We start from the raw sequence: 16862 nt of genomic DNA on the forward strand, positions 1-16862 counted from the left end.
GGTTTTTATTTAATTACAGATTTAAGTAGATAGATGGTTTGATAATTTTTAATCTTATTCAATTGTTTTTGGTTTTAAAAAGGGGTGCGAAAGAGAAATTTGAAATCTGATCACGATTTTGCAGCCACATTTGGAATGTTAACTACAAATCCATTCTCGAAATGTTATGGCCACGTTCAGAACAGATTTCTTATAAAATAAAAACTGACTGCAAATGTGCACGATACGATTGTAATCATTTGAAAAAAAAATTCTTGCGTTTGAATTTACCATAAAAAAGGTTTTGCATTTTCCTTTGAACGATACACTAACACGTGACTGAAAGATTAATGGTTATTATTTTCTTCCTTTTATTAAAAATATTAATTTCCATTTTATCTGCTAAGGTATTTACAATGGAATTCTTTTATTATGACTCCGCCTATATTAACCAACCGCTTAATATGAAGTAATTGCAGTGTTAAGTTTGCTTTTCATACTAAATTCTCTATAGGAAAGTTTGGATATAATGATTCCGTTTAAAGTAACATATTGTTAATTATGACTGATTCTCAAGAAATCATATCCGGCTATAGTGACCCAAATGACTAATATAACATTTTTGCTCATTTTTCTGACTCTTCTTATGTATATTGATATTACAATTCATCGTTATTTTTCTTTTTCTGTTAATAAATATATACAATTTAGTTTTTCTCTCTTTTAAATTAAATAATTAACCACAAAAAAGAAAGTTGTTTATTTTCTAAGACTATACTTTATATGACGCCCACTTAATATTTCGTGTCTGTCATTTCCTTTCGATGTCATTATAAGCGGATTCTACTGTACTTGCAACTGAATCGACGACTCACCTTACATACATATGTTCGAGACATAGGTGAACCAAACCAATAAGGTCTTGGTCAGTAATTCAGTATTAAATCACATCAGCACGCCACGAAGTCTCGATAAATTATTATTGACCAAATCGATATAACATATAAAATACTTCAGCTAACAGCAAATATCATTAGATGGCGACGTATTGCCATAATCAGATGATAAAAAATAACATCTCAATAAAAAACAATCGTTTAAATTGAACGACGAAATTCGAATCTTTGCAGAAAATTTCAGTGAACAATTGGATAACATCAAATACATAAATCTTCCATGGATACAGATACATACAACTAACATACCTACATACGAACGACGAGTGGAATCGATGCTCCCTAAAAATACACTTTCAAGCCACTTTTCCGCCCCCTTATTCCTTATACCTCATAAGTTCAATCTTGATGGAAACACATACACAAAATCTGACCTGATCGTCTTTTCTTCGGAACTTAAATCCGTCGAGGCGTAACCAAAACGAAAATTTATGTGGCACCTTTCCGACATCGCTGTCAATGTAACCGGCATATTTCAAATCGAAACGTTGCATATTTAAGCGAGCTTTGTCCAAAAACCCGCAACACGAGCAAAACATGAAAATGTGATATCTATTCATTTTTTTTTTTATGAATTCGGAAAATGGCCCTTTAACTGCCAAACTTTAAAAGGGTACAAAATCGCTTACAAAGCATGTGTTTTAGACATTTTAATCTAGCGAAGTATTCTGTTTGGAAGGGGGGGGGTATAAAATGAATAACCAACTTGTAAAAAATACCACAAATGGCGTGGTGAGCGCCATCTGTAGTACGATGCTACATTTTAGGATTACGTATGCTCCAGCAAGGTCCATTTTAATATATGGATATTTACGAATCCCGACGTAGCTCACCTCAACGTGATAGGCACGTTACCATAATCGAATAAAATAATTCGAAGTGGTCTGTATTCTGTCGAAACTGCCAGACGCGGATCGCGATTTCGATCTTTTTGGATCTCATCAGCGCGTCGCAGGCAGCTCCGACAGAACACAGACCAACTTTTACCTGCTGTCTTAACAGCGCGTTTTAGAAAATACCACAAATGGCGTGGTGAGCGCCACCTGTAGTACGATGCTACATTTGAGGATTACATACGCTCCAACATCATTTGTGGTATTTTCTAAAACGCGCTGTTAAGACAGCAGGTAAAGGTTGGTCTGTGTTCTGTCGGAGCTGCCTGCGACGCGCTGATGAGATCCAAAAAGATCGAAATTGCGATCCGCGTCTGGCAGTTTCGACAGAATACAGACCACTTCGAATTATTTTGTTCAACCAACTTGTACTTAATAATAATGAAACAGTAATCTTTTTCGCTATTTATCATCGTTAGGGCATCAAGTCTGTTCTCATTAATGATGAACCTGTTTGAATTTTTAAGTATCTTAAGTACCTTAACTATTTTTTTTTTCGTTCGAGCCACCTAAAAGGTCGCTGTAAATTTTAACTGACAAAGACGAGCAGCTAACTTCATGGTGCCTTGAATAGAAGAGCACATATCAAATATCTCTCACCACACAAAAAGCGGTGGATACAGCAGAATCAATTTTCCAGTATTTTCACTTGCAATATTCTTTTTGTCTAAAAGGTTTATGAGAATGTTTGATATTGAATTCAAACGTTCTATAATGACTGAGTTTATCTAATACAAAGTTTGTAATTTTATCTTAAAAACTTTCTTTTCTATAAAACATATTTATATCAAAGCTCGTTGCATTGGATTCACGATTATCAATTTTTGCCGGAAGTCTTCGTTTTCGGTGGTTTGAAAATCCTGTTTCGGGTTAATTTTAACATTTCTAGCTAAAATTTTGGAACTTATTATATTAAATTTAGAAATACATTTTCCTGTTGCCTTATTTTAATTAGAGATTCTCTGATTCTATTAATAATGTTTATTGCGTCTACAATGTTCCAGTCTCCCTTTCCTCTTTATCCTGTTTTTATAAGGCGCTTACAGTAACCGTCTTATTATAGTATTATTTGGTTCGAAGTATTGACCAGAACTCCCATTTCTTGATGATACTAAACAGTAATTTTTGCTAACTGTAAGTGTTCAGTGAACACTGAGCTAAGGACCGATATTATTTTGATGGTCCCTATGCCTTTTTGTAATCTTATTACAGCCCGTATACACAAATGCTGTTCGAATTTCTCAAGCAGTATTACCTAATACAGGCGTTTTTACTCGAAATTATAAAAGAAGTCTATTTTTAACATATTTCCTAATTAAAGACAAAAAGCAGAAAACAAATCAGATATTGGTGGAGAGGGGGAGCATCCCCCAGCATCCCCGCCTTCGGCTACGGCTCTGATGTTCATTACAATTAATTCCTACATATGATGATGGAAAATCAATTTCTGTAGAACGCAACAATACTAAATCATCTTTTAAAAAATGTGACGTGGTATAGGGAAATTCGTACAAATTCCATCAGCCTTCATTTTTCGTACAAAAACATAATAATAATTAAGGAATAGATGTTCCGTCGCTATTCGCCGAAACATTTCTTTTTTGTTATGATTACGGTTTTTATTTAATTACAGATTTAAGTAGATAGATGGTTTGATAATTTTTAATCTTATTCAATTGTTTTTGGTTTTAACTGTATATTCTTTGCATCTTAATTTACATTATCGTGCATATTGCAGTTTGAATCTTCTCTTGGAATTTACAATACAATAGCAACCTATTCAATGTTTACCTGACTGTCATCGTTAAAATTCATATTAGGGCCGTATTTTCCACTCATAACCTTTTTCATAGTACTTATCAGATTTACCTGAAATGTAGTCATTTGCTGTATAGTTTCGCATACTAGTTTCCAATTCTATCTCTATCTATCTTAAATTGTTCTTCTCTTTCTCGATTATTTAAATACATGTCTGAAATTTTCTAACCAGAGTTCATCAAAATTCATCAGTAAGCACGGTTCTCAATACAACGCATTTAGTTATCAATAGTTGTACATATTTTTAATTGTGAATAGTTTCGATCCTTTAATAATAAAACTAGTAAAAAAAGGGTGTAAGTTTTATTAAAGGAAAAATCATCAACTAGCTGTACAATATTAAGTTGGCGTACAGCAGAAGCTGGTGTAAGTTAAACACCGACTATCCTGCTTCAACAATAGAAGTCCAATAAATGCATTTTAAAATCATTGGGGGTTTTACGCTTTATTCAAAAGATTTTGAGAGTAGCGATAGTTTTTAGAGAAGCAGCTTATATTTTCAGATTAATGTGTCTGAAAAAATATATGTGATAGGATGACAAATCAATCTGAGCTGTTTTAGGCCAAGCAACCAAGCTTCAAGTTGTGTTTACGTTGTTATAATGTACAAATCGGAAACTTTCAGACTTCCACGAGCTCACAGGAGAGGTGTTACATTTATAAGAAATCGCACGTGGCTGTTAGAAACACCTAAATACAAAGTTGGAAATCGTTCTTGGTATTGCGATTGAGGTGATTTCGACCTGGTAACGTCCAACGGAAATTATCGTCGAGAAATTTTGATCAAGTCATTAAAGTTACAACTTGCAGAGAAGTTTGACATCGCGCTCGCAATTTATTAAAGTCGTTACGTTTCAAACGCGATTATAGGAACGCCATATAATCAAGTCGCGCACCGTCTAGTTTTATGAACGTTTAATATTGTCGTATCTGGGCGCTATGAATAACACTTACTATACCTACTACCTACGTATGTTCATAAATGAACGCACACACGTACACACATCAGTACATACAGTATGTTCCAATTTTCACTTTTGTTTATTATTAGAAAACAAAACCTTCCACTGCATTCTGTGTAACAGACTAGGTAAGTATAGTATAGTAACTTCTCTTGGTCATCATTTTAAAAAATGGGATTGCTCATACTTGTTTTAACATATAAAACCACATAATGTAACGACAATCAGATAAGACGTTGTTTGTATCATATGTTGTTTTATCATTATTATTAAAGCACAATTCCAAGGAGATAATTTTTCAATTTTTAGACTAGAGGTATAGTATCATCATAAGGTCCTCAGTCTTAAGACTGGCTGGAGACGCACCTCCACTTTTTCCTATCCTGAATTAATCTTCACATTTCCTTAAAACTAGAACATCCCACATCCTTAACTATTTGGGAACAGTAATCTAACCTAGGTCTACCTCTACCCCTCCAAACTCCTGCTTCCGCCTCTAATATGTCTCTGACTAGATCTTCATGCCTGAGAAGGTGTCCTACTATCCTATCTCGCCTATTTCATATCGACTTCTTTCTAATACCTCTTCATTTCTACCCTTCTCTATCCACGGTATTCTCATCATTCGTCTGTAATGTTTTGCTACAGAAGGATAGAGAAAATGTAGCAAAGCCAAATAAATTATTGGATATTTTCCTTGGTAGTCATATTATCGGAAAAATTGTTTTCGAGAATTGACGACTTTTGTCTTAAGGAAAGCCCAAAAACCTAGCGTATACACAAAATATTAGTAATGAGTTTCGCAGCGGTGAATTGATGCTGTCCTGATTATGGTCTAAATTAGAAAACAACAGGTATATAAAAAATTGATTCTTTGATTACAAATACTACAAATTAGCTATTATATCAAGCTGTCAGATCGTCCAATTTCCCAGGATCTAAAGGTCTACAAGATTAACCATTTCACTACAAATTTACTACAAACAGAATATGATGCCAATTAGATCATTCTCTGAGCCCAACTTCATCTAAAGCGAATATGTGATCTGTTCACAGGCCATCCGATTTTTCGATATCTATTAGACGACAATTCTGTTTATAACTGGTTTAATTTACACTACAACTTTTCATGTTTCAATCTAGATAGGCTTTACGGATTACAATCTTTCAGACGAGATGGGATCTATTTTAAAAATGATTTCAAGAATTATTGTGATCTTCGTTACATGTAATGATTTTTGAAAAACATTTCCGAAAATCTCCTCCCCTCTCTCTTAAATTCGAACTTACGTAAGTGGCAACACTTGAAATGGTCACAAACTTCATGATAAAAATTATTAGCAGGTGCATGTATATTATAGACATGTATGAAATAGCAACGGATGGACGGATCATTAAATTGTGACACGCTGTATATATGTCGGTAAAACATTCATGCACACATGTACGGTCGTCCAATAACAATTTGCGAACACGCGTCCGTGTGCAAATCAGCCCGCAGCAACCTCAATTTCTCGTTTCCTTTTATGAACAAGACAATACCATTACCGCCGCCCCGAGTGCCCTTTTGCAGGCTTTTATTAGATAATATAGGGCATAAATTAAATAACTACGAACACACACAAACGCGTATGCCTCTATATTAGCAAACCTACAACACTTTACATGTCTTGGGTGCTAACGTGTCAGGGAAAGGAGTAAATATCTGAAGAATGACAAGTACGTCGGTTTCATCCAAAAATTACAGTATTTTCTTTAATGTAAAACTATAATCAAATCCGATCTGTCGTTAGCATCCTATATAAATCAGTCAATAGTTACATCAGGTAACATCTTATAATCACTTCAAACGTGCAGCGAGCGACGACCAGAGAATCGCATCCAGACCGCGCGTCTTGAACGCTAGTGCATCATGGCTCTTATTTATAATGACTAATTTTCATGGTTGCGTCCCTTCACTTAGAGAAACGTGCACAATGGCAAATCGATATGCGCGGACTGCCTCATATGTTTTAACTTGTAACTGTTATTTGCGGCGCCAGAGACTTACGATTGGACATTGATCGGAAACATCTGACATAGATCCACCTACGACCGATATTCGTTTGTTCACATCGCCTACGCTGTACCTTTCTCTAAATGAACAGACAATACTATAGTATAGAAGTATCGGCGAGAATGTAGTTAAGAACACCTCCCCTGAAGTTGGCTCCACAAATTGACAAATTTTCGGATTACTGCCAATATTTTTCTTTTACTAATATTCTTAGTATCAAATGGCCGCAGTAGAAGGAGACACCACTTGAAAAAAAACTTTTCAAAACCCACACTTTATAAAGGTGCCTAACGTTATTTTTTGAGTAAACATTTTACAACCTGCTGTATCTTTACATTATATTTATGTATTATGCCGTAAAATTCTTCTCGAGAGCAATTCTTTTAAAACTTAACGTCACTCGTAAACATCTAGGACATCAGCGATACATTTCCGCAGAAGATAATGCACCTACATTTTCGGTGCGTATCAGGTGTGAGGGCACGTACTTATACAGAAAGATGAGCAGGATGTGGCATTAATGGTAACGGAGGACCGTAAAGCGCCAAAGCATGGGGAGGCCATGAATAAATGATGGAGGCCGTTTTTGTCGTCAGCACCGCGCTACCCAATTCAATTTACGATCCATTTATAGGAGGTTTAAGTCGAACACGGGGTGAGGTTTAACGTGATAAACCAAAACCTGTCCTTTTTATGCCACTCCGAATGGAATGGCTTCCGCGATACAAAGGGAGCACAAAAAAGAGGCCGTGACATAAAGACTTAACAAGAGACGAATGTATGACAGATTATTATTATTATTTTAAAATTAAAATACTAATGTTATAATCCTCAGGAATCAAATAAAATAATTGATAGGTTAAAGCTGGGTAAGGTTAGAATTATAAAACTTACTGAGTCTTTAGGAACAAATGTTCACAATTGTTCGAACGTTGGTTTAATAATTAGGAACGTCACTTAATTTAAAAAAAAAGACACAACTGCGGAGGTGGCAGCACAGAGATCTGATGGCGAGAGGACAAAGTACAGCGACAGGAAAATGAGAACTATAACAGATAAAAAGGAATATTCAAAATCTTTGCCTAGATTTTAGTAGTGGAGCACCACCTAATGATGACGAAGGGGCGACGGCTGAAGTGTATACAAATGAGTTATCGAGAGCCTCAGCAGCACAGGAGCACCTTATGAATAGGGAGCAACAGATGAAGAGGCAGACTACCCGCAGAAGGAGCGAAACATCGAAGCATCCGAAACAAAAGTGGCCAAACCCAAAAAAGATGAGTGACGATGACAGCTGTTAAAGATGGCTAACAACAGCTGATAGACACGATTTTATGTCAGAGTAGGTTTAAAGGGGGTTAAATTAAACGAAAGGGACGAATATGAATCATCATAAGAAAATATAGGAGTTTTTGCGCTAGAACTTTGCCTAGTACATCAAACAGGCATATCACTGTAAAACAAACAAAATAGCTTAAACCCCAACGCCAAAACACGACACTTTAGTTGTTCGAAGCACTTTTCGGTAACAAGGAACTAAAAGTTCACTTCAGTCCCTGAAGAAGTTAATCTTGTTACCGAAAAGTGCTTCGGACAACTAAAGTGTCGAGTTATGGCGTTGCGGTTTGAGCTATTTTGTTTATCCTACAACAACCGCCAAAGTTTTTCCAGTCTTCATATTTAGGCATATCATTATCATAAACATTAAAACAAAATAAAAACACTAAAATGTATCTTAAATTAAAGAAAACTTCAAAGAAATTCAAAAACAAAACAAATTAAGTTCAGAAACAAGACCAGACTCATCACAATGAAAGAAAAATATTGTAGTTACACAGTAACGGTTATTCAAATTCATTTTAAACTAAGCGAAGGTTTCTAACTACACAAAATGTCGTTTCTATTTATTATGTTTACGAGTTAAGAAATGCAAACCTCCCTAGAGAAATCATAATCGCATTTAAACCAGACAGAGAAACAAGAATAACGAATGATAAAGTTCTGGAGTATGCCTGAGGGATGTTAAGATTAAACCGGAGCTCCAATGTCCCTTTCAAATCGAACGCCCACGACTCTCTAAAATATTACTTTGCAAGCTTTATTAACACAAAAATCAATTGAGCTCATCTCAAACCAACTGTAGAATGACACCATAATCAACAAAAAAAATCAAAATAATTGATACCATAATGGCGTCTGGTCATAAGAGACCTTAAATTGTGACACTTTTTTTTGAAAATTGTATTACCTTTTAGTCGCTTTTGAAACTAGCACTGCTTTCAATGACATCTAGGCGGAATAGAAAATAGTGATTTCTTCGAATTGGCTTCCAAATCCACGCAAAATTAAAAACCAAAAGTTCATTACTCTAAAGTGTCTAGAGCAAGGCTGTCCAACCTCACGCCCACAGGCATTGAACTAATTGTAAATGTCCTACGTGAACAAGTTTTAAAATTCCAAATTTGAATGAGAAGTTAATGTTTTCATAATAAACTGCAAAGTATTACGAAACTAAAATTAGATGCTTATTACAGTTATTTCTTGATAGTACAAAACAATATCTACAAATTTTCGTTAATCCTTTCATAATAAGCTTGACTGAAGTAATCAGTTATCATGCCAATATCCAGTTGGAACTCGGTGAACTGCACAATTATTCTACACTAAAAAACCTTTTTACGTAAGTCTCAAACTTCTTCAGAAGAATTTTGAGATGATTTCTATAAATTATTGTCAAAAGAAGGATTTCCTGCAATACCTAACTAGGCCTTTCAAGTTTTAAGTTGTTTTGAAAAGTTTTTCAAATCTTAATTTTGCAAATAATAAACACCGTGCATTGACTTGTTCTTGGTGTCAACATCTTACGTATCCTCTAGCATAAGAAAAATATTAAAACAAAAACTATGTCAGAAATCGCATTGACTATACCAATAACTTGGCTTTAGATTTTTATAACATAAGATTTGGTTCTTTGTTTGATAGAAGATGCTATTTATTTTAATAAACCACATTAAATTTCAAAATGTTGATTATTTTGTTGCACAAGCTTAGGCTGTCAATGAATCAATAAATAATGAGTAGCCCGCCGATGATTTTTAAAGTGTCAACTTCGCCCAACTGTTAATAAGGTTGGACAGGCTCGCTTTAGAGCAATTTAAAACAAGTCTAATTATAAACTTTAAACAGTTTATTAACCAATTTAAGAATTTGGAATCGAAATTGTCTATTTTGTTATCTATACTATAAAAGTAGAGTTTTTTTGCAATCTATGGTAACCGTACCTTTAAAAAAGCAAGTCAAACTCATTAGCCGTATTATACACCACTCATTTTTCTTATTCAAGACGCGTTCAGTTTTAGAAAAATAAATGATGTTAAAATTTCAAAGGTCATCAATCTTATTTGCAATCTTTAGAGAAAGCTATTTCCTACAGTTCATCGTGCTGAAATAGTGAACAATTCTTTTTAGAAGATACCTAATCTAATCGTAAATCCTGCGAGTTACAACCAAGAATATAAAAAAAAAGATATGTACTGTAGCAAATAATAATGGTTTCTGTATATACGAGATAACAGACACAGGAAATTGGAGAGAATATAAAAGTATAAATGTATGTCAATTTGTGATCTTAACACTATGACCAACGTAGTTACGTATAATTAAATAGGTATCAAATTTTGTACCTCATGGAAATAGAAATTTTATTCATTTACTCCAAGAATTGAACTGAATCACATATAAATTGGACAAAAGATTTAGCCCAGGGATGGTCGACCAGCGAGCAGCGAGTTGCATGCGACCCTCTTAAACATTTTTTGTTACGAAATATAGTTACTTTATAGCCAAAGTAGTAAAAACCAATGTATTAAATAATACATCTGTATATTCAAAAGTTAACTATCGAAATTGTTATACAAAATTAACTTTTATTTTAAAACAATATTCTTTGTTTTGTTATTGAGTTTACAGACAAGAATACAAAAAAAGTCTATAAAGTTATTCGATTTATTTCCAAAGTGGCTCGCAAGATCGTTTGGGTTACTCACCCCTGCTTTAAGCATTCAAACTGATTGCTCCTTCAGTTCTCCCAACAGAATCATGAATACTTAATTTTTAAATTGTTTTAAACGTAATTACCTTAATATTCACTGTTACAAACATATGTATATGATGGAGACCTCCAGTACTTGTTACGACTTCAGTTAAAAAATAAAAAAGGAAGTGTCCAATTTTAAAATAACTTTCTCTTTGTGCCATTTAAATACGGGATATGCAATTTCGTAATAAAAACAATAGAAGTTACTTGTATCAGTGGGCGTGATGGACACTTCCGTTGGTAATGGTGTTTTGGAAGTCGGCGCCATGTACGCACGCAGCGGCTTACTTAATTAACGCGAGTTTTACGGTATTTCGAAACAAGCCTAATCCTCCCTATCGTTGCAGCAATGTAGCGGAAAGGCCGGTTAAAATTAGGAACCGATTGCCCAGGCCAGTGGACCCGAAACTCACGATTATTTCGAATTTGTAAATGTTCTAAGCGAAACGAACGACTGACGTTCTGATTACCTCTCGCTTCCAAATGGAAATAAACAACCGAACCGTTAAAGTTTCGATCATTTGCAATAATAGGTGAATCGAATTCCTACAAGTTTCATCGACCGAGGTATTTCTGACAGTAAAAAAAACCAAAAGTTTTGATAATAAAAAAATCCGGTGAGCTTTTCTTGGTGATGACTTGATAACAATTCATCATCATCATAAGGTCATCAATCCTGATTGATACTGATTGGACACGCATCACCATTCCTTCATATCCTGAACTAATCTTCGCATTTCCCTAAAACTAGAACAACCCACATCCTTAACTATTTGCGAACAGTAATCTAACCTAGGTCTACCTCTACCCCTCCTAGCACCCGTTTCTACCTCTAATATGTCTCTGACTAGACCTTCATGCCTGAGAAGGTCCTACCAACCTATCTCGCCTATTTGTTGTTGATTTCCATAGTCATCTGTTCTCCTATTCTTTCTAATGCATCTTCATTTCTAACCTTCTCTATCAACGGTATCCTCATCATTCGTCTGTAACACCACATTTCGAACGCTTCTAACCTTTTCTTGTCCGCCGCGCCCACCATCCATGTTTCGCACCCGTACAGCGCCGCGTTCCAAACATACACCTTTAACAATCTTCTTCGAATTTCTAAATTAATCGTTCGCGAGCATAAATGTGACTATTTTTTATTGAAGGCGGCTCGACCCTGCGCTATCCTCTGCTTTATATCCTTACTACTTCTTCCGTCCTGACTTATCTAACTTCTTACATACCTAAAATTACTTCTTCTAATTTTTCATCTCCTATCTTTATATTCGCTCTTTCCCTTTTTCTTCCCTTGCATACCATCTATACCTGGCGCTTTATTATTCTTTATTTAAGTTTATTAATGCTACATCGAACTCTTCTCTCATTATGGATAAGCTAGCTCCCCTATCTGCACACTAACTTCTTTCTCTAATATATCTCCCAACTCATGGCCTGTGTATAGGTGCTCTAAATATTATTTCCACCTATCTGCCTTTTCCTCATTTTCTATCAAAATAACCCCTGCCTCGTTTCTTATATTATTACTACTCTAAAATTCCTTTGATGACGATTACATAAATATTATTTCAATAGTAAAAATAGAAAACTACCCTTACTTTTAATTTAAATAATTAGGAATTAATTTTAAAGAGACTTCCAAAACCTCTGCTGTAACAGAAAGCCTCTTTTTGTTTTTTTTTTCCATAATAATAATTATGAATCCAAAAAAATTTTAATTTTCTTCAGTGTTGTAAACATAAAGCGCACCTACCACCACGTTTTCATCGTATGAATACATCAATCAATTCCTTTGTTGCAATATTAAGTTATGATACACAATCCCGTAAACAATAATTATAAATTAACTCTCTTTTTACATCGCTGAAGAGCTATTTCTCCAAAGGGGTTGCAGAAACAGGCAACCAGTTTCATGCAATCGGTTTCATGAAAGTATTTTGCGATTTTCGTGGAAATGGACGAGCTTCCTAAAAGAATCGATGCCTAATACGTGGTACCATCTCATCCTTTACTAAGATTCTGCAAAACCCTCCCGTTTTTCATAATTTTAGTTTTAGAAGTTTCGGAAAGAATGTTATTAGGTACCACGACAATTACCTGCATCAAGGGATTATTCGGTTGTAGCAGACAGAAAGACAGACGAACTCACGGCACAAAAGTAAGTGCCATTTCAATATAATCAAATTTTGTTTGTAATTCTTCCGCTTCCTTGACAATCTTATCAGCAAACTATCATTTCAAAAAACATAAAAACAATCTTACCTTTTCCCGAAGCATATCCCGTGTCCTGGTAGCTTGAGTCCGACTTCTATGGAGTTCGAGTTGAAGTTCCAGGCATCTCTCTTGCCAGTTAATGGGCTCCTGGTTGGGCTCATAGTGATGACGGTGCAATCCCGAACTCCCGTCCAACATTTCGTAAGCAGCAAAGGGTTGCACGATGGGTCCTTGTTGCTTCGGTTGTTCGCTACCCTTCCTTCGAGGTAATAGACGCGGGCTGGACGGGGTTGAACGCGTTTCGCGAGTAAGTTCATGAAGCCGCGTTAGCGGATCGAATATTTGACTTAGACGACGCGGTTTCGTTCCACTTTCACTCTCCATGCTCAAGGACGAGTCGGAAGAACAGCGATTATCCGAAGAACGCATGAACGCAAACAAGCAATAACCTCAATAGCACGAAGAATTGGAGAATAGAAGAATTATCTTCAATTTCAAAATAAGTATTCGCTGATATAGATCAGAACAAATGCATGTTTCTATATTTCCGAAGCAATGAAGCCTGTTCATGTCAAGGTCGGTGGAAGGAGTTAATTATCCTCAGACAGACGATTTAGAAACCATAAAGCTTTAGTCGAGTACCATTCTGTTACAATCACTTTTCCTTTTTTAACAGTAAACTAAATTGCAATAGAGAATTTAACAGATCATAAAATTCCTCAAACTTCAACAAACACCCTTTATTATCAGGAAGCAACCGTAGATGTGGCACTTAAAAATCTCACAACCTAATCCCCCTATCACTCTAAACAAAAATTAGATAAGCTCGAAACTCTATTCTCAAATATACCGTTTACGTTATTTCCATTGTATTCCTTAATATTCGAGAAAATATAAAATTTCATGAACCATCCAAAGAAACACCATGTAGCACCATAATTACGAAATATTTTTCAAGCTCAATACTACCAATGTACCATCAAGGTTTAAATGTTAACACATGAAGAATCCGTCCATCGAAACGTTCACTTTACGAAAACCGATTTGTTTGTCACGAACTAGCACTTAAGTCATTCTTCACTAATCGGAAGTAGTTTCCACACTCCGTTCGTAGCGCGTCGATAGTCCTGGAGGACCACGTTTTCCTTACCGATCATTCGAGCTTGACTCCTACTTACGATCGCACAATCGCTGCGTCCAGGGCACCTCTTCCCATCGACGAAGTGCATGGCCAATGACCCCATAACAGTCTTAGAACTGTGTCTTACAATTAGAAGGTCGTCGCACGACTCATTGATGGAAGAGAAGACGGTTGCGGTAAGACAAACTGCTTGCTTGCCGGCTTATGCGAGTGGGGCGGGTTGGTGGGCGGCTCGACTGAGCCAGTCACTTTTATTTCGTACGCAATACACACAATCACACAGCGGACTTAACACGCACGTACGGTACACGTACGTGCTATTTACTGGTTGACAATAATTGTGCGGACGATATAAGTCAGTCGTCGTGGTCTGGCTGTTTTTATAGATGAAGAAAAAGAGACGTCACTGATACTGGTGGGAATGTTTTGGACGGCGCTCAATCTGTAACAAAAGACATAAGTAAAGTAACTGTATAAATGTTTCGTAAACATCAAATACTATAACTGTTACTTTAAAAGGGTAACACTTTTCGAGTTAGTACCTTTCTTGAGAGCAAGCTGTACGAAAAAAAGTTTGGTAAATAGAGTAAATATATACATAAATTACAATAAATGGTTCAACACGAGTTTATTAAATTAATAAAAAAATTTGTGCCGACTACCGCGAATTATCAAGAGTGCAGTGCCTTCCGTGACTTTGAGCCACTTTATTACAATTACCTTAAAGTTTTACCTTTATCTCTATGTTTGTCAACTCACGTCAATTGTAAGAATAAAAGAAAAAAATTAATGACTTTGGTTGACACCTACTGATTAATTAAATACAATTAAACACACAAAACACAAATGTTTCATTCAAAAACTCTACATTGGTATCTTTCGACCTGCTAATTGAACTTTTTTTCTTTTCTTTTCATTCTTTCTTTAAAGGAAAAGGATAGAAACATTCGAAATGAAGCGTTAAGGGCGAACGATGAGGATACCGTAAATATATAGGGATAAAAATGAGGAGACATTAGAACGGGTAGGAGAACAGAGGGCGCTATGGAAGTCAATAAGAAATAAGATAGGTTGGTGGGACACGTTCTCAAGCATGAAGGGTGAGTTAGAGATGTATTAGAAGCAGAAACAGGAATTAAAAGGAGTAACGGTCGTTAGGAAGGATAGAGGTAGACCTAGATAAGATTACTGTTCACAAATAGTTAAGGATGTGGGATGCTCTAATTTAACGAAAATGCGAAGATTAGCACAGAATATGAAAAAGTTGTAGTGTGTGTCCAACCACTCAGGACTGTCGACTCCATAATGATAATGAGAATGTTGATAATTGTCATAATTCTAAAGTAAGTTCTACTAAGTATTAAATGTTAATCAAATAGGAAAAAATATGTAAAAATCGAAACAGTTAAACGCAAAAAGAACGATATAGGAATTGAAAAAAAGAAAGTATCAAATTAGCCCTTAATGTGTCCAAATTATTTTTGAATTAAACAGTAATTTCCAGGAGAATGTCGTTCGGTTTTAGGATAGGACGTCGAGTATGTCATTTTTGTTGGAAATAAACGATAAACAAGGATTTCTAACATGTAAAGTTAATCTTCTCTTCAAATCGATGGAAATTATGTCAATAAAAGTCTACACTTGTGATACTTTGATATTCTTGTAAAAGGTAAAGGGAGTATCGACAGGGTAAGTTTTGTTTTAAAAAGAAAGTATTAAAAACAAAAACAAGAAATACTACTAGAATAGTAAGTTACCTATCCAGATATGACTGAGCTCAAGATAGATGAAAAGATGAAAATAAGTAAGTCAAATAAGGCAACCCAATGTAACAAAGACTGTAAAGCAATCAATATTCGTTAACATATACTATAAAACTTGCTGATAATGTTAAAATTTTCTATGTTCTGATTTTAGAATGTTAAAATGATTAAATTTTCTACAGCAATATTTTTCATTAAATTTGTTCGCATTTATGCTATTTAAACGCTAAAAATGAACTATTTTAGTATTAAATTACGCCTTTTCTTACATAAAATGTCCAAAAACGACACAATACCACAAAATTACTCCATCAAATGCCGACTATACTACAATGATTATACTACTAAAGCAAAAACAAAATGTAAGAATACATACATATGTGAAGTTATAAAAAAGATATTAATTACGTGAAACCAGCGGTATATTAAATTGCAACAGTAATGTACACCTGCATTTGAGACAAGGTAATACGTAAAAATGTTCTGCAGGAGTATATTGTACCTAATTACAAATTATAAGTATTCACACATAATAATTAAAAATTTTAAAGCGTGACGTTACGGTTCCCGTAATCATGACGTCATTAATATAAGTAACGTCCCACTAATTGACACTGGTTCACGATATTTAGTAAGATAATTAATTGAATGTTTAAAATGAAGGCTTAAAAAAGATCAAAAACACTAAATCTACCAAACACAACAACATTAACAATGTCAAACGTAACGACAGTCCTGTAGTTTTGTCCGTAGGATTGGCAACCACAATTAGTACAAATTATAATCTATTACAATAGAAAAAAATATTGTAATGTTCGAGGGTTTAACGAAATTAACTTCTAAGACTGATAACGACAAAAAATATTTATTTACATTAATTATTAAAGAACTTAAAAACACTATTAAATTATTACTAAACTTAGGTTATGAATTATTCTATTTATTTAATAGTGTTTTTAAGTTCTTTAATAATTAGTG

The 16862-nt window shown here is 34.8% G+C and overlaps 1 protein-coding gene across 2 annotated transcripts in view; it reads right to left on the reverse strand.

Moving 5' to 3' along the window:
• The window catches only part of LOC108745145, a 202816-nt gene that overhangs the window by 149960 nt on the left and 35994 nt on the right, over positions 1-16862 (reverse strand). For both annotated transcript variants that reach the window (XM_018481246.1, XM_018481247.1), the window contains exon 2: positions 13029-14563. In XM_018481246.1, the coding sequence (XP_018336748.1) occupies positions 13029-13409 (381 nt within the window). In that variant the 5' untranslated portion in view covers positions 13410-14563. The remainder of the gene's footprint in view (positions 1-13028; positions 14564-16862) is intronic.

This window comes from Agrilus planipennis, unplaced genomic scaffold (genome assembly GCF_000699045.2).
Source record: "Agrilus planipennis isolate EAB-ADULT unplaced genomic scaffold, Apla_2.0 scaffold37, whole genome shotgun sequence".
NCBI lineage: Eukaryota > Metazoa > Arthropoda > Insecta > Coleoptera > Buprestidae > Agrilus > Agrilus planipennis.